Source organism: Hyperolius riggenbachi, chromosome 2 (genome assembly GCF_040937935.1).
Source record: "Hyperolius riggenbachi isolate aHypRig1 chromosome 2, aHypRig1.pri, whole genome shotgun sequence".
NCBI classification, from domain to species: domain Eukaryota; kingdom Metazoa; phylum Chordata; class Amphibia; order Anura; family Hyperoliidae; genus Hyperolius; species Hyperolius riggenbachi.
The window spans coordinates 493,818,757-493,837,439 of NC_090647.1; the positions used below are offsets into that span (position 1 = coordinate 493,818,757).

General features: G+C 40.4%; 1 protein-coding gene across 5 annotated transcripts in view; it reads left to right on the plus strand.

The window, feature by feature from the left end:
• ERG (ETS transcription factor ERG) overlaps positions 1-18,683 on the plus strand; it is a 247,873-nt gene that overhangs the window by 214,944 nt on the left and 14,246 nt on the right. For 4 of the 5 annotated variants that reach the window (XM_068270411.1, XM_068270412.1, XM_068270414.1 and 1 more), the window contains exons 4-6: positions 7,555-7,758; positions 14,004-14,084; positions 16,720-16,791. In XM_068270411.1, coding sequence (XP_068126512.1) covers positions 7,555-7,758; positions 14,004-14,084; positions 16,720-16,791 — 357 coding nt within the window. The remainder of the gene's footprint in view (positions 1-7,554; positions 7,759-14,003; positions 14,085-16,719; positions 16,792-18,683) is intronic. The other variant, XM_068270413.1, reaches the window with a different exon arrangement.

Here is an 18,683-nt window from a genome sequence, read left to right on the forward strand (position 1 = left end):
ACCTTGTTAATGTTTACTTTTTTCTAATTCAGCCCATGGAAAACCATGCCCATGGTCAGTTCAGCACCTCTGCCCCTTCTGGTGAGTCATGCTGTCTGTGTGCAGAGACAGGCTCACTCCTCAGGCAGCACTGAACACAGCAAGCAGCTGTCTTGTCTCTACACACACCATAACAGACAGCATGACTCATCAGAAATAGAGGGATAAGAAGATCGTTAGCAGTGAAACTATGCAAAGCTGCAGGGTCCACCACAAAAGGGTAAGAGACAGCAACAGTATTTTTAAAAAACACTCCTCTTTTCAAATACAGTAGAGGATTTATCAACGTGGATTTACTACAGGGTCACTTCAATGTCAGCAGAATGGTAGGGCTAATTTTTAACAGAAGAAGGGTGTGAAAAACACATTCTGAAACTCTATTTAATCCTTGCAAAGGATGAGAAAAAGAGAGAACACCAAGAGCCCAATATAGTGTAGTATGTACTGGTAATGTATAATTGGAAGAGTAATAATATTAATTTAATACTCACAAACCAGGGTTACCAATTAGGCAACCACTGTCAAAGCAGGTGGGGAGATTGTCCTGACCCCACTCAGGATTAAAAAGTCGCTCTCTGTAGTAGAAGGAAGGGTACAACCCTCCACCAAGGGTGGACTTGATGTAGATAATAGGACAACAGAGGCGCCAACAGGATAAAAAACACTAAAAGAACTTAAAAACCGATCTTGGTAATAGAGGAGGTAGTGGTGGACTTACCTCCTCCAAGCAGGACATACGACTGTGGATTTTCAGTCAAATCAATTTTATTGGATACTCCAAATAAAGTGCAACGCTTTTTGCGGGTTACAGACCCGCTTCATCAGGCAATAACAGATAGGAGTAAACAGCATCTGCCAGTTTCATCAACACTAATGATTATTATTTATTCAGAAATTATAAGTTCCTAAAGTACACTTATTTTACTCTGAGAGCTGACTTTGCATTTTATTTATAACTGCGTTATTCATCCTCTAACTTAATCAGAAAGCATTTATGCTTGTCTGACTTTGTTCAGGGGACCAGGCAGGAGCGTTTCTAGGGTCCTTGGAGATCGGGGGCACCCAAAAATGGGCGTGGCCATGATGTGAGTGGGTGTGGCCATGGGTGAGGCCAAATGTACATGAACTTAGCAGCGGTGTAAGCTACAGATAACGGGCCTGCCCATCGAAATATTGGATGGAGCCCCCTGTCTTTTATTTGGATAATTTACAATCAGTATAGGCATAGATCAAAGATGTATACGCACATACAATTTTGATTGGTCAATCACTGACCCCCAATTTTACCACCCCCGTGCAGTAAGTGGGCCAACAGACAATGAATTTTATGAACAGAGCTAAAATTGGCTAATCAAAATTGTATGTGTGTACCAGGCTTTACAGCTAATACTGTACATACTGAAAGTAGCAAGGATCAGCATACAATATAGCTGGTTTACAATCAGTAAAGGCACAGAGTAACGCCTTACACTGTACACACTGGAGGTAGATCAGCACACAGTGCAGGCACTAGAGAACAGCGTATACTGTACATACTGTAGGCAGCAGAATTCAGCACACTGCAGCTAGCGTGCCAAAAATATGAGGATCACGTTGTGCGGCGTGCTTATCGTGCCGCACCGAAAAATGGGTGGGCCATGGACCAGAATATAGGTGTGGTAATGGGTGGAGACAAATTTACATGAACCTAGCAATGGTGGGACATTAGATTATGACAGTGGTGGCGAACCTTTTGGAGGCCGAGTGCCCAAACTGCAACCCAAAAGTCACTTATCTATCGCAAAGTGGCAACAGCAATTTAAACTAAATACTGTACAAACGTTTAACTCATACATGAACATTATGGAAAATCCAAGTTGAAAATAAAGTGTGAAGATGAACAATTCCATCCATCCTACTCCTGAAAAATGTATTCAATTTTTTAGAACCTCCCAGTTTTATTTTCTGTTTTAAAAAGCTAAAAAGTAGGTTTAATGCTATTGTCTCATATGATAAGGATTCAGCTTTTCCCATAGTCTCGCAGTTAGCAATAATGTGACCCCCAACAAGACAAATTCAGCAATCATGAGGCCCCCAACAAATCATGAGGCCCCCAACAAGACAAATTCAGCAATCATGAGGCCCCCAACAAATCATGAGGCCCCCAACAAGACAAATTCAGCAACCTTGAGGCCCCCAACAAATCATAAGGCTCCCAACAAGACAAATTCAGCAGTCATGAGGCACATAAATAGACAGCATTTCACATAAATAGGCAGAATGCCCCCTTAATATGGTAGCCCCCCAAGTTAGGTAGTGAGTGACAGGGACCCCCAGGTTAGTTAGTGAGTGACAGGCGCCTCCAGTTAGGTAGTGAGTGACAGGGACCCCGATAGTGAGTGACAGGGAGTCCCTTTAGGTAGTGAGTGAGTGCCAGGGAGCCCCTTTAGGTAGTGAGTGAGTGCCAGGGAGCCCCTTCAGGCAGTGAGTGAGTGCCAGGGAGCCCCTTTAGGCAGTGAGTGAGTGAGTGCCAGGGAGCCCCTTCAGGCAGTGAGTGAGTGCCAGGGAGCCCCTTCAGGCAGTGAGTGAGTGACAGGGAGCCCCTTCAGGCAGTGAGTGAGTGACAGGGAGCCCCTTCAGGCAGTGAGTGAGTGACAGGGAGCCCTTTAGGCAGTGAGTGAGTGACAGGGAGCCCCCTTAGGCAGTGAGTGAGTGACAGGGAGCCCCTTTAGGCAGTGAGTGAGTGACTGGGAGCCCCTTTAGGCAGTGAGTGAGTGACAGGGAGCCCCTTTAGGCAGTGAGTGAGTGCCAGGGAGCCCCTTTAGGTAGTGAGTGAGTGACAGGGAGCCCCTTTGGGCAGTGAGTGCCAGAGAGCCCCTTTAGGGAGTGAGTGAGTGCCAGGGAGCCCCTTTAGGCAGTGAGTGAGTGCCAAGGAGCCCCTTTAGGCAGTGAGTGAGTGCCAGGGAGCCCCTTTAGGGAGTGAGTGCCAGGGAGCCCCTTTAGGCAATGAGTGAGTGACAGGGAGCCCCTTTAGGCAGTGAGTGAGTGCCAGGGAGCCCCTTTAGGGAGTGAGTGAGTGACAGGGAGCCCCTTTAGGCAGTGAGTGAGTGACAGGGAGCCCCTTTAGGCAGTGAGTGAGTGATAGGGAGCCCCTTTAGGGAGTGAGTGAGTGACAGGGAGCCCCTTTAGGGAGTGAGTGAGTGCCAGGGAGCCCCTTTAGGGAGTGAGTGAGTGCCAGGGAGCCCCTTTAGGGAGTGAGTGAGTGCCAGGGAGCCCCTTTAGGGAGTGAGTGCGTGACACGGAGGCCCTTTAGGTAGTGAGTGAGTGCCAGGGAGCCCTTTTAGGTAGTGAGTGAGTGCCAGGGAGCCCCTTTAGGGAGTGAGTGAGTGAGTGCCAGGGAGCCCCTTTAGGAAGTGAGTGAGTGACATGGAGGCCCTTTAGGTAGTGAGTGAGTGCCAGGGAGCCCCTTTAGGGAGTGAGTGAGTGCCAGGGAGGCCCTTTAGGGAGTGAGTGAGTGACAGGGAGGCCCTTTAGGGAGTGAGTGAGTGACAGGGAGCCCCTTTAGGTAGTGAGTGAGTGACAGGGAGCCCCTTTAGGAAGTGAGTGAGTGACATGGAGGCCCTTTAGGTAGTAAGTGAGTGACAGGGAGGCCCTTTAGGGAGTGAGTGAGTGCCAGGAAGCCCCTTTAGGGAGTGAGTGAGTGCCAGGGAGCCCCTTTAGGGAGTGAGTGAGTGACGGGGAGGCCCTTTAGGGAGTGAGTGAGTGAGTGAGTGAGTGCCAGGGAGCCCCTTTAGGGAGTGAGTGAGTGACGGGGAGGCCCTTTAGGGAGTGAGTGAGTGAGTGAGTGAGTGACAGTGAGGCCCCCTCTCCAGCCGCCGCCGCCGCTCCCCCCCCCCTTACCTCGCAGCAGACCTCATGATCAGGGGTGACCCGACCAGTACCAGCGGGCGCCGGATGCACCTGCTCGATATGCGGAAGTGATGTCACTTCCGCATATCTGTGTGGACGCTGGGTCCTAGCGCCCGCACGATTGGTCGCCGGCTCGCCGCCTGATCCTGAGGTCTGAGTGACGCGGCGGCGGCGGCTGGAGGGAGCCGCTGACAGAGGGGGCGGCCGGGCAGAGATCCGTGGCACCCCAGGACAGATTGGGGGCACGTGCCCCCCCAAAATAGGGCTAGAGACGCCCCTGGGACCAGGCAGTGTGAGAGAAGGCTTTGTTTACATTTCTCACTTGATACAATTAAACACAAGATAACATTATGTAAAGTTCCGATGCTGCCAGCTCTGCAGGAAGGGGAGCTTCTAAAGCCTGTGTTAACCCTTTGAATGCACTTCTAGTAAAAAAAAACTGCTTGTTGTATATAATATGCTGTAAATAATCTATTAAAGCAAAGTAGAAATGCTGGGTTTCATTCTGCTTTAAGGCTGCTAGAAGTTTTCCCTTACATGTTGCTGATCGTACTTTGAGTAAGTTCACATTAAAGGACAACTGTTGCAAAAAAATAAAATAAAATAAAATGCATGTGTACAAGTACTTGTAAGTAGTAAATTGCTGCCATATTAAAATCCACCATAAATTATTTTTCTCCTATATTACTGTCACTTACAGTAAGCAGTAAAAAATAGATATGTCAGACAGGTTTTGGACTAGTTCATCTCCTCATAGTGGATTCTCAAGGGGTTTAGGTTTTTTTCAAAAGCACTTGCTAAATGGCAGTGCCACTGCAAAAAATATTTTGCAAATGAGGAAGGAGGCTGGCTGACATCTTTGTATGGATCCTTTCCAGGGATTGCTCTTTTTAAGGAATAAAGATACTGAGAATCCCCCATGAAGAGATTAACTAGTCCAAAACATGTCAAATTTGTCAGACTTTTATTGACTACAGTGAGCAACAGTGACATAGGAGAAAAGTAATTTATAGAGCATTTGTATGTGGGGAAAAATGTACTTATTTAAGTATGTGTACATGTGTATTTGAACTTTTAACATTTTTCACAATAGTGGCCCTTTAATTTTAGAAATACAATTTGCAGAACCTTTAATACAGTTATCAATATTCACTTGAAACTCACTGCTCTGTCCTAGCAACAGGATAGCTGGGAGAAGCCAGGGATAGCCTCGTGCACCAAATGTTTGGTGGGGACAGGTCTATTTATCCATTATCCCCAGCAAAGTTAGTAAATTAGCAGTTGTTGTTTTTTTTTCTCCTAAACTCCGTTTGTCCTGAATTTAAGTAGGAAAAAAAAAACTTTTGCCGTAGATCCTGGATACAACTTTATAGACACTACCCCTAATTCATACATGTCAATTAGACAAAGCAAAGACATGGCTCCTTAGTCAGAGCTATGACTAAAAAGCCATGTTTTTGCTCCGATACGCATGAGCTGTTGTATTATGTTGTCCACTAATGCTGCAATAAAAATTGGACTTTTACTTCACTGCCGTGCAGCGGGATTCCTTCTTCTATTCGACATGTGTATGGCCTGGTGACTCCCTGCTCCCGATGATATTTGAGTGTGGTGGGTTGTAGCGACCCATCCTTGCTTTCTACCTTATTCACACACCCTGCCTCAACAACCCTGACTGTGATAAGAGACAGGAGCTAGTATTAAATCCTTCCTAACCACTCAACAGCCAATCATTTCTAGCTAACCCAGCTGAGATTTGCTGGGTTACTGATGTGGTATCTCCATTTGGGACTGTCGTGTGTTACTGGAGATGCCTTGTTAAAGGATACCTGAAGTGACATGTGACATGATGAGATAGACGTGTGTATGTACAGTGCCTGGCACACAAATAACTATGCTGTGTTCCTTTTTTTCTTTCTCTGCCTAAAAAAGTTAAATATCAGGTATGCAAGTGGCTGACTCAGTCCTGACTCAGACTGGAAGTGACTACAGTGTGACCCTCACTGATCAGAAATTCCAACTATAAAGCACTTTTCTAGCAGAAAATGGCTTCTGAGAGCAGGAAAGAGGTAATAAGGGGGAATTTCTTACCAGTGAGGGTCACACTGTAGTCACTTCCTGTCTAAGTGAGGACTGAGTCAGCCACTTAAATACCTGATATTTACCTCTTTCAGGCAGAGAAAGAAAAAAAGGAACACAGCATAGTTATTTGTGTGCTAGGCACTGTACAAACATGTGTCTATCTCATCATGTCACATGTCACATGTCACTTTGGGTATCCTTTAAAGTGAACCTTATAGAACAACTGTAGTGAGAAGAATATGGAGGCTGCCATATTTATTTCCTTTTAAACAATACCAATTGCCTAGCAGCCATGCTGATCTATTTGGCTGCAGTAGTGTCTGAATTACACCCGAAACAAGCATGCAGCTAATCTTGTCAGATCTAACAATAATGTGAGAAACACCTGATCTGCCTATGCTTATTCAGGGTCTATGGCTAAAAGCATTAGAGGCAGAGGATCAGCAGAATAACCAGGCAACTGACATTGCTTAAAAGGAAATAAATATGGCAGCCTCCATATCTCTCTTGCTTCAGTAGTTCTTTAAGTGAAAATGAATTGATGAGCTAAACAATTGTATCTATCCTCCTACTCCTAAAACGTACTTTTGGATATTCCAGTTTTATGTCGTGTTTAAATAACTTAAAAAAAAGTAATTTATTGTTTTGTGTCAGCTCAAAGCTAAAGTCTGTCCTGTGTCTCATGGGAGCCTAATATGACCTTTGGCCCTTTTTTTAATCTAGCCCAGTTCTTTGCCAAGAAAGTATTTATGGCTGTAATTCCTTATCAGTGAGGGACACGTTAGTCTGACTTGGTACTGGAGATAAAATGTCAGTTGAATAGCTGAATATTAACTCTTTTAGGCAGAGAAAGAAGAAAAGTAACACACTATAGGTATTTGTATGCTTGCCACTGTACATACACATGTCTATCTCTCCCCTTTAAAGGAAACCAGAGATGAACGCTTTGGCACAAAATAAACATATCCCCCAATAGATTTTACAAAATAAATACTATACCTGGTATTTTTGCCGCTCTGGCGTGCCGTTTTTGCAAAACACAGTTCATCAGAAAAGCATATTACTTTGTGGGCTGTGTGCAAAATGAAATCACCATTTCTACAAACTTTTTATGACTAACAAATATAGATTAAAAAAAAAAGTTTTTCAATATACCCTTACATTAGCAGCTCCTCCCATCTCATCACAGCTCTCTGTGATGCTGCAAATATACAGAACAGGAAATCAGAACCAGAAGGGGGCAGGCTTGGGCTTGAAAAGATCTCAGAGAAGACAGACTCAGTCATAATGATTCCTGAGCAAAGCCAGACTGAATGCTCAGTTGGGGATTTTATCAGGGCTGTTAACAAGCAGGCTGAGCAGTGAAGGATTAAACAGGGAGCAGGGTAAGTGTTTTCTCTAATGTTCCCACTGATATATATGGTAAAATACATGTGGGTGCATTGTCTCTGGTTCACTTTAAACCAGGCCATAAAAGTCTATAAAATTCCTTCTTGCTCATTTCAAAGTTCAATACAATTGTCAATATCTCTTATTTAATTTTAGATCCAACATTGTGGAGCACGGATCATGTGCGGCAATGGCTGGAATGGGCCATCAAAGAATACGGACTACCAGATGTGGACATCATGCTCTTCCAAAATATCGACGGGAAAGAACTATGCAAAATGACCAAAGAAGATTTCCACAGGCTAACCCCAAGCTATAACGCCGACATCCTCCTCTCACATCTTCACTACCTCAGAGAAAGTATGACAGCCCCTTTTCACGTTTCTATTAACCAAAATTAATTTAATGTAATCAAGCCCAACTGCAGCCATAATTTATGTTGGTGATAGTGGTGTTCAGTTTTGATCAAACGGGATAAAAATTAAATCAATGATAGTTTTTGCAGTACTTAAAGAGAACCGTAAGTGAAAAATAGGTTCATTTTTACTTACCTGGGGCTTCTTCAAGCCCCCACGCAGTTTATCAGTCCCTTGTTGTCCTCCCGATCTGCCACTGTCAGTCCTAGTAAAGTCCCAGACTGAGCAAGTTGGGGACTACTGCGCATGCGAGCCCCACACCACGTTGTTTGCACTCCCATAGCTAGGAGCATTCTGTGCCTGCGAAGTTGCAAGTTTTGTGAAGTGCGCAGACACAGAATGTTCCCAACCATGGGAGTGTGACTGAGAAGGTGCATGTGGCCAGGACAGGGCATGGGGTGACAGCGATGCAGCATTGAAGATCAGGAAGACAGTGAGGGACCAGATAGATGGGGACTGAAAGAAGACCCAGGCAAATAAAAATCTACTTTTTTTTCAGTGAAGGTTCCCTTTAACCTGTTTGTAAAGCAAACCTGAACTGAAAATTGAAAGACAACATACTTACCTCCCATGTAGTCCACTCATCAATCTCTTTCTCCTCTCCCACGTCCCTTTAGACCTAATTCTCCGGCCTCCATTTTGAAAATGACTATTACCCCATAACAGCTTCCTGGTCAGCACACTGTTAAATTGTAATATCGCCCACTTGAGCCGCAGGGAAACCTGGACATTTCCTTGCTCATCAGTTGTCCTTACAGTTATAACTGATATCAAATGAGATATTTCAGTCCTGACAAAATCTTGTCAAAAATGATAGGAATCGTTGTAAGAGGAAAATTGTGAGCTTCTGAGAGGAACTGACAGCGAGGTAAGTATGTTATATTCATTTGCAGGTACATTGTGTGTTGATTTTTAAAAAATTTACTCGGTTCAGGTTCACTTTAAGTACAGTATAGAATACATCAGCCTATAGGAATTATCAACTTCAAAATAAAAATTCACAGAACAACTCTCAAGTCTCAAAATATAAAGGTCTTTCTTGGCTTCAGATATCATCATAATCCACATATTATTATATTAAAACATTAATTTAAGTAAATTCCTTAAAAGCAATGGAAACAGTACAGAATACAATAAATAGAACTACATATCCTAATTCCATATTTTTTCCGTGCCATATATAGTGATGAGCACACATTTTGCGTAGACGTAATTTCGCATCGAATTTTGCAATTACAATGCCAAATCGTAATGCAAAATATCGGGATAAAACATAATACATTTTTTCAGTAATTGTAGTCATTCGTAATTTCGCATAATTTTTGTGCAATTTTACACCAACTTAAACGGTTAATTGCAAAGCCCCCATACGGGCTATTGTACCAGAATTGCTACATATGTTAAAGAGAATCTATATTGTTAAAATCGCACAAAAGTAAACATACCAGTGCGTTAGGGGACATCTCCTATTACCCTCTGTCACAATTTTGCCGCTCCCCGCCGCATTAAAAGTAGTCAAAAACAGTTTTTAAAAGTTTGTTTATAAACAAACAAAATGGCCACCAAAACAGGAAGTAGGTTGATGTACAGTATGTCCACACATAGAACATACATCCATACACAAGCAGGCTGTATACAGCCTTCCTTTTGAATCTCAAGAGATCATTTGTGTGTTTACCTTCTGTCCCCCTGCAGCTCTCATCCACTGAATACTAGTGACAGGCTGATCGTTTCTTCCTGCAGACAGCTCTGCCCTGTCTGTAATTCCTCAGTATGTGTCAGCCAGCTCCTTTCACAGCCTAACAGAGGAGGATTTTAATCCAGATCTCTTCTCTCACTGATAAAAGAGCAGAGACGCTGCTGGCTTATGTAAATAACACACACACTGGAGTGTGCATAGAGGGGCCTGGAGAGGGGTGTGCATAACAGATCAGCACGGAAGAGTTGGCAGCCTTCCAGACACAGGGCGACAAGTCCGACAGGGGAAAGGTACATTGATTTATTACAGAGACGGTGATAGTAGAAAGTGCTGCAGTAAGCCAGAGCACATGAGAATAGGTTTAGGAACTTGTAGCATGGTAGAAAAAAGAATGACATTTTTGTTACAGAGGCCCATATGCAATTGAATTTTTACCTGACTTCTCTCCTAGGTGTTGTTTTGTCAATAAAATGACTTTTAAACCGTCGGCAAGCAAAAAAAATGCTCAAAATAATTTTGATAGTACTTTTTACTTACTTTTTGATACTTTTTTCCATTGCAAAGTGCTAAAATGTTATTTTAAATCGAAGATGAAATTTTTTCTCATAGGAGAAAAGTCCGCTGAAAAAGTGAATTGCATATGGCCCAGGGTCTCTTTAAAGGGAACCTGTACTGAGTAAAATTATTTAAAATAAACACATGAGGTAACTTCAAATGAACATTACATAGTTACCTTGCCATCAGTTCCTCTCAGAAGCTCACCATTTTATTTTGACAATGATCCCTTCCAGTTCTGACAACATTTTGTCAGAACTGTAATATATCAGTTGCTGTCAGTTATATATCAGTTGCTGTCAGTTACAGCTAAGAGGAGAACTAATGTGTCCATGTTTCAGTATGGTTCAAGTGGGCGATGTTACAGTTCAACAGTGTGCTGACCAGGAAGCTGTTATGGTGTAATGGCAATTTTCAAAATGGAGGACAGAGAATTCCATTGATCACAGTGGACAAACAGGACGCATGAGAGGAAAAAGAGATTGACGAGTAGACTACACAGGAGGTAAGTATGACTTGTGTATGTTTATTTTGACTTTTAATTTTCAGTTCAGGTTTTCTTTAAGGGATACAAGTCAAAAAAAGATTTTTTTAAAAAGAGTTAAAAAACCAATTTTCCTTTGCATTTTTAAAATTGATTCACATAAATATGTAGAAATGTTGGTGTCAATAAAATGTATGGGGCTCTGCTATTCAACACTAAAGTCAACACAAAAATTATGTGAAAATTATGCAGAAATTATACAACATTACAAATGACTACATTAAATCAGTTGAGTTTACAAATTGCAATTGCGTATGGGCATAATTGGGAAAATGAATTTGCTGATTACAATCATCACTAGTCATATAGCATGTGTACATGCATTGCATGTATAAAATTCAGTTCAATATCTGTAACCATCCCTAGCTAAAGGCTCGTACACACGTCTGATCAAAGGCAACGACGGGTCCGTCGTCCGTGGGTGGACTGATAAGGCTGTTTCTGAGCGATCCGCCGGGCGCTGAAAACCCGCCCAGCGGGAGGTGATGACGGAGCCGTCGTTGCCTTTGATCAGACGTGTGTACAAGCCTTCTATGTGTGTACGAGTTTCTATGATCTCTTGCAATACCCATGAGAAGGACAGTAAGTGACAGGAAGGGCAGAAAATGCATTAAAAACCTGACTGAGATTTTAACCTGTTTCCAATCTTGAGACAAAATGTTTTGTTTTTGTATTTTTGCTTCTGCTGTTTCCATACTACTGAGAGGGTCATCCCTTGCTTCCTATTCTGAGTACCGGTAGATAGATTATTTCCAGCCTGTCCAATCGGAATTCTGATCGATTTTCGATCATTTTCCAATCAATTTTCCATAGTAATTAATGGAAAATCGATTGGAAAAAGATCGGATATCAATTGGAGATCAGATCGGATGTGTTGGAAATAATTGATCTGACAGTAAATTTGCCAGAAAATCTCATGTGTACCGAGCATTAGATGTCCTAACCCTTTCCTGGTTGTATATATGGCTGGAGATGGGCTTACATTTTAAATGTCTCCACAAATTTTGCATAATGATTTGCAACTGTTTATTTGTAAGAGCAGTTTTTGTAATTATTATTTTACAACATAAGTCTTATGTCACTTTTGTTACCTTATTTACATTTGAATGGTTGAGGATCTGCATACAAAAATCAATGCACATACCAAAGAATGATTAATAAGGTGATTTATACAATAAGCAGGCTTTAAAATCATAGTCTTTTCAAATTATTAACCTAGTAGAACTTTCTATTTCTAAACACTATTTATCCTTAAAACTTAGCAAATCTCCCCTATGCTTCTTACTAAACACCACCCCAAACTTTGAATATCCTCCTCCTTCTCCCTGTACAAAACCATACATTTGAATAATATCTAAAACAACTCCTAAACAGAAAACAAAAATATTCACATCCAAATTTATGATAGTGCTGCCAGGGACTAGAACTCTGCACTGCGCAGGTCTGCTCCAAAAATATCAAGCAAGGTTATGCAACTCAGTGTGTATCTAAAGTGCAAGACTCTGGGCAGTACAGGTCACTTGCATGTTATACTCTCTATCAAAGAAAATAAACAATCTCATGGCAAAGTTAGTATCTGCATGACCCTCAAAAAATAACTTTAGTAATGTTTCCATTATTTTAATTGTTTATAACTCACATCATGTTTACAATGTGAGTTCAGATATTTGTTGGGACACTGAATGTGGGGGGTGCAAGGTTTACAAAAAAAAGGAATACTTAAGTACATTTTAGGTTTTGTTCCTCTTTTTTTCTTCATTGGCAGCCAAGGAAGTCTCTCAACCCTTTATCTTTCTCTGGCAGCCTGCTCATCTTCCCATCTCACTGTACTGATGGTCTGCCCCTTTCCACCATCCATGATCCCTTTCCACCCTCTAAATTAGAAAAGAAGGTGCAGTAGGAGTGTCAGAACGGCAGCGCATGTGCTCCCGTTATAAATCAGGAGCCAGAAGAACAGAGGCCCCAGACAGTATTTGTGGGAGCTTCTCATTTGAAAGACTCACCCTGTGTTCCTTACAGTGAAAGGTACCACCAACAGCAGGATTAGCCCCTTCAATGAGGGAATAGCATTTCCTTTGTTTTTGGTTTGTGTGTCCTTACTTCCTGCGCTAGTGAGAGATATCTTTAGAAGAGATAAGAAAGCAAAAACAACAACAACAAAAACATAAACATAAACAAGCAACAAACAACAAAACAGACAGAAAAAAACCAACAACAGCATAAAAAAATGCTTACAGATGTTCTACTGTTTGTATACTCTCTGCAAAAAAAGTAAAAAAAAAAAAAGGCTAGAATTTTACTTACAATGTTTAACTATTTTTTAAATATATAGATAAGTTAAAAAAGAACAAGCTTATTATTTTTTTCTACAGTGTCAAATAACAACTTTAATTTTTGTTTTATTCATATTGAGGTTATTTTATGTGGTGAATTTACATTAGTGCTTATAGAGCCCACCACAGCATTGTTGACATAAAAGTCTTAAATTCAAAAGTTTTTTTTAGAATACAATACAATAAAAAGGTAACTAGAATAGGAAAACTACAAAAATGTTTTCCTTTCACCCAAATGATAATCAATATTGTCTTACAATAATAAACCACACAGACTAACCTATCAAATACTTTAGAATTGTGTTGTGTAGTTTTTCAATGCCATTTTAAATTTCCATTAAGCAGAAGTAAATGGTACTATAAAGATCTAAAATTATAAATGTTGGCTGACCTTTCAAACACCTTAAAATTCCATGAAATTTTTGTTACTATATGAGAGCTTCTCTTAAATTAAGACAAACAGAAATATAATCTAAAATTCTAATTTCAATTAAAATATGAAGAAAATGCCTGAGGAATCATTTAATGTGGATTTACTAAGTTCTTACTGATCTTTAACTTCTGAAGCAAATCTAAAGTGAAATTTAAATTTCTTAAATTATACATTATCTTGGAAGCTTTATCTTAACCGCTTTTCTAAACTGCTGTGCTTTTATTGCCATGACTAATACTGTTCTGCAAGAAGAAACCAACTATAAAAATTCTCACCAACTTGAATGCTGGGCAGAAATTTCAGCTTTGACTTTGAAGCCAGGTCTGAGCTCCTCCATTCCACATCCAGCTAGTGACATAGCGCCACGCCCACTGGTAGGAGTGGTAGGATTTGGCTTCCAGAGAACGCCAAATTTCCTGCCCAGCATTAAGATATGACAATTTTTTTTACAGAAGGCTCCTGGAGGTACAAAACTACTTATGTAAAAGAAAACATAGCTGTTTAGAAGAGTTTTTAATAAGTACTCTAGGGCATGTTTAAATAAAAAAAAATTCCACTTAAGTTAAGCTTTAAGATCTCTCAATTACCTTTTTTCAATTTGGTGTTGCTTTGTTTTGTCTTGTAGCTCCTCTTCCACATTTGACTTCTGATGATGTTGATAAGGCCTTACAAAACTCACCAAGATTAATGCATGCTAGAAACACAGGTAATACACACATTGCTGTTGCTTCTGCTAGACGTTTTGGATAAATCAAACAATATTGTCGTTTAATAAATTAAAGCCCATCCCAGTCACAAATGCATTCCTAGCCACGTATAAGCACTATGCAGAACTTGTTTTTACCTGTCTAGAAGCCCTTTGATAAGCTGAGGTAAACTGAGTGAGTTTTAAAATATCCTATATGATGCCACTGGCCACTTCTCTTGGACTTCCATGCCTAAATACTGCAATCTTTTTAGAGGCTCAGTCCAGACCACGCCCCCCGCTTCAGGTTATATGACTATATTCCGAAGGCAGGAAACATTTCTGCACATTCTGATTACTAAGCTATCAGATGGTATATTATTTACATGTTTACATCTGTACCTGGAGATGGGCTTTAAGTATAGATCTTAGTTTATAGTATTATGCATGCATGCTAATTAAACATCAAGAAGAATATACTTTAACCACTTGAGGACCGCAGTGTTAAACCCCCTAAAGACCAGGCCTTTTTATTGTTAATTGGCCACTGCAGCTTTAAGGCCAAGCTGCAGGGCCGCACAACACAGCACACAAGTGATTCCCCCCCCCCCCTTTTCTCCCCACCATCGGAGCTCTCTGTTGGTGGGGTTTGATCGCCCCCCTGTGTCTATTTTTTTTTAAATAAATATTTATGTTGGTGTTTTTTTTTTTTTTACTATTCATTGTTTTTTTTTGTAAACCCCTCCCTCCCCCCAGCCAGCCGAACCCTGAGATCGGCTGTCATAGGCTTCTGCCTATGAAAGCCGATCGCTCTCTTGTCCCCCAAGGGGACAGCCGTGTCACACGGCTGTCCCCAGTACAGCGCTGCTGCTAATCGCAGCGCTGTACTAACACTAAAGACGGTGGTTTCGCCATCTAACAGTCTTCCACTCGGAGACAGAAGAGGGGACGGAGCTCCGCCCCCCAAGCAGGAGATGCGTGCGCAGCCTGCGCGTGATCTCATGCAAATCAGAGCCCCAGGACTTGGCGCCAATTGGCGTTAGGCGGTCCTGGGGCTGCAGCCGTGTCCACGCCCATCGGCGTGGGGCGGTCTTTAGGTAGTTAAATTAATTCTTCTACTTTTTTTTACTTTTTTTTTTCTTTTTTCTTAAACTGCATTTTACTGTGATTTCAGGGATGACAGACAGTGAGAGAATTTGTGAAATGGCCATTCATAGAATTGAACAAGGGCTAAATTCTCTTTTAGGGTTTTTGCAATGTGTTTTCCTTAATTACATTAGAGACCAGATGCAGTAAGCTGCGTGAAGGTGCCATGCACGCAAACATGGGCAAGGCAATTTTACGGTTACTACCACCCATGCATCCTTGCACATTAACCTGTTACTAAAATAACCTACAGGTTGCTATGGTAACACTCATTACACTGTTAACAGAGCAACACACGTGTTATTGCGATAATACCCATGGTGTTAACCGGTTCATGGGCTGTGCTACACCAAAGCTAATAATGTTAAAATTGCTGTGCACTCCTTGCGCACAGCAACTTTACACAGTTTATTGCATCTTGCCCAATGTTCTTTCTTTTGCAACATTTGTCCACAACCCCCATCTTACCCCATTTCCGTTACATTAATATGAATTCTGCAGGTTCTGGTACATGAAATACATTTTTTGAAGGGCCTTTTGTTACTAAAAGAATTAAAAGAAAATAAACTTATCACAGCTAACAAGTGCAGCGCTTTAGCACTGTTACTTCCATTATTACTTAAAGGGATTCAGATCATCAAGAAACCCTTTGGTGGTCTCGAAAATGTTGGCTTTTCTGGTGAGCGTCTTCAATGGTGAGAGTCATCAATAAATATTCTTCTGACAAGATTAGCTGCATGCTTGTTTCTGGTGATTTTCAGACTGCAGCCAAATAGATAGATAGATAGATAGATAGATAGATAGATAGATAGATAGATAGATAGATAGATAGATAGATAGATAGATAGATAGATATTGCTTAAAGCGGATCCGAGATGAAAAAGTAACTATAACAAGTAACTTGTCTATACATCTTATCTATAGTTTAGATAGTTTACACAGCAAATCTAGCTGTAAACAGCTTCAAAAGTGTATGATTATTTATTGCTGTGATACAAGGGCAGCCATGTTCTGTTTGTCACACTATACTGAGGCAAGCTGATAGCATCTCCAGCTCTCAGCCTGTGACAAATTCACTCCTCCCTCCTCCCCTCTGCCTCTGAACTCTCTGGCTAGTAACCTCCTCCTCCTGCCCAGACTGAGCTCCCATAAGCCCTTGCTACCTGGGACTGAGTGCCAAGGCTCTCTGAAAAACTGTTTAATTTATAGGGTATTAGAGTATTAAAACAAAACAAAAATAGTATTTGGCTTTAGGAATGCCCTATAAACTATATGAAAGGAACACAATTATGCAATGAGTAAAACTTTATCTCGGATCCACTTTAAATGGAAATAAATATGGCAGCCTGCATAGTCTTCTCACTTCAATTGTCCTTTAAATAGCCTATATTTATAAAGATCTTGCGGATATACTATATAATAACATACCATAAAATGCACATGCAGTAATTTTACAGTAATTTACATGAAGGCAGAGAACTCATTTTTGCTATATGCTAATTTTCTGTAGGAGGCGCAACCTTTATTTTCCCCAATACATCAGTATATCCAGAATCCACTCAAAGAATCACAAACAGACCAGGTAGGAAATACACTTTATATTGTTAAATTTGTTCCATCTTCATCAATTCTGTTTTCTATTCTTTTCTTTTTATTCAGTTGATTATTTTGTTAACAAAAAAATTTTAAGACATGTAAAATAAGGTTTAATCTCTGTTTTTAGACCACCAAAAGTGGATAACAACATTTAATATTAAAAATTACTACTTATTTAGAGTGAGTGCACATTGGGCATATTCAACAAAGCTTTTTTTACCTGTTTGCTTCTGTTTTCACCTTATCTATGTTGCTTTTTTAAGCTCCCAAAAAGCAAAAATATAATATACGGTAATTAAGGTAATAAAAGTGATATTGAAATGAAGTTAAATCAGGAACAATTAACGGTACTTTGAGTAATTATTTTGCTTGTAAATGTGCTGAAAGGTCATTTTTTATCAATTAGGTGATAAATAAGTCATTTATTAGAAGTTTTGCGACTAGAGCCCATTGGGCCATATGCAATTCACTTTTTCACCTGAGTTTTTTTCCTGGTAGAGAAATTTTCAACATCTTTTTAAAATAGATTTTCAGCATTTTGTAATAGAAAAAGTACCAAAAAGGAGGTGAAAAAGTACTATAAAAATTATTTTGAGTATTTTTTTGCTTGCTGGTGGCTTAAAAGGCATTTTATTGACAAGTTTAAAAATATCACCTTGGAGAAAACTCAGGACAAAAAGTTAATTGCATATGGCCCATTGTGTTTTTTTATTTGTTTGTTGTGTTTTTTTTTTTATCAAGAACATATTAAATAGCACAGCTTTTTTTAGAAGCACTGTCAGTAAAATGTTTAATGATTAAACTATCCACTTTTCGTGCTCCAACAACAGTAAAAGTTAAGGCCCATAGACACGTCGGATTTCGTGAACGACGGGTCGTTTGAACGTCCCGTCGTTCAGTCGTTTGCCCGCTAAATCGGGCGTGTGTACAGACTGTCGTTCGCTTGATAAGAGTGAGTTTGAGCGATCCGCCCGGCGGATCGCTCAAACTCACTCTTCTCAAGCGAACGACAGTCTGTACACACGCCCGATTTAGCGGGCGAACGACGGGACGTTCAAACGACCCGTCGTTCACGGAAATCCGACGTGTGTATAAGCCTTTATGGTCTTATTTTGCTGCAAAGATAGGATTATTCTACAAAGAACAAAAGAGCTAGATTTACCTTTTTCCCTGGACTTTGCTTTTCTAATGTATTTCTTTTCTGCGGCAGTGACAGTAATACCACATCCTCTACTTTCAATAATAATTTAATAAATGTAATACAAATTCGATTAAATAAATTCTAATTCTTTAAAACAATATTTTATATTTCAAGACATGATAAGCTAATAGGAAAAAAATGCTAAATAAAATAATGCATTTGTTAAAGAGCATCTATCCAGCAATTACTTTTATGTCTGTTTTCAACAGAGTGGAAATCATTTTAAAAGTTTTAAATTTCAAGATCATTTTTCACTATGATATAATGCACATGACAAAAAAGTAGGAATTTTAAAGGGCACAGAGTCGATGCAAATTTTAGAAGATCACTTTTAATAAGTTACATAAAAACATTCTGGACAATATATATTGTTATAAAACTATATACATCACAGGTTATATGACAACGTTGACACAGCCTGATGTCAAGAGAGAGAGAGAACTGGCACTGCTCTTCCACTAAAAAAGCTTTATTGATTCAGGCTCAGTATCAAAGATGTATCATAAAATCATCATATACCCTTCCCTATGGTGCAGTTGTGAGGTGGCATGAGAGCGGTGGCTTCGGAGGCTATGTGGCTAACTGGTTAGCTTTTGTTAATTTAATCTTGTTGAGCATTATAGCCAAAGTTGAATTGCCGCAATCCCGCCACAAAACGAGTGTTATTTCATAGAGAA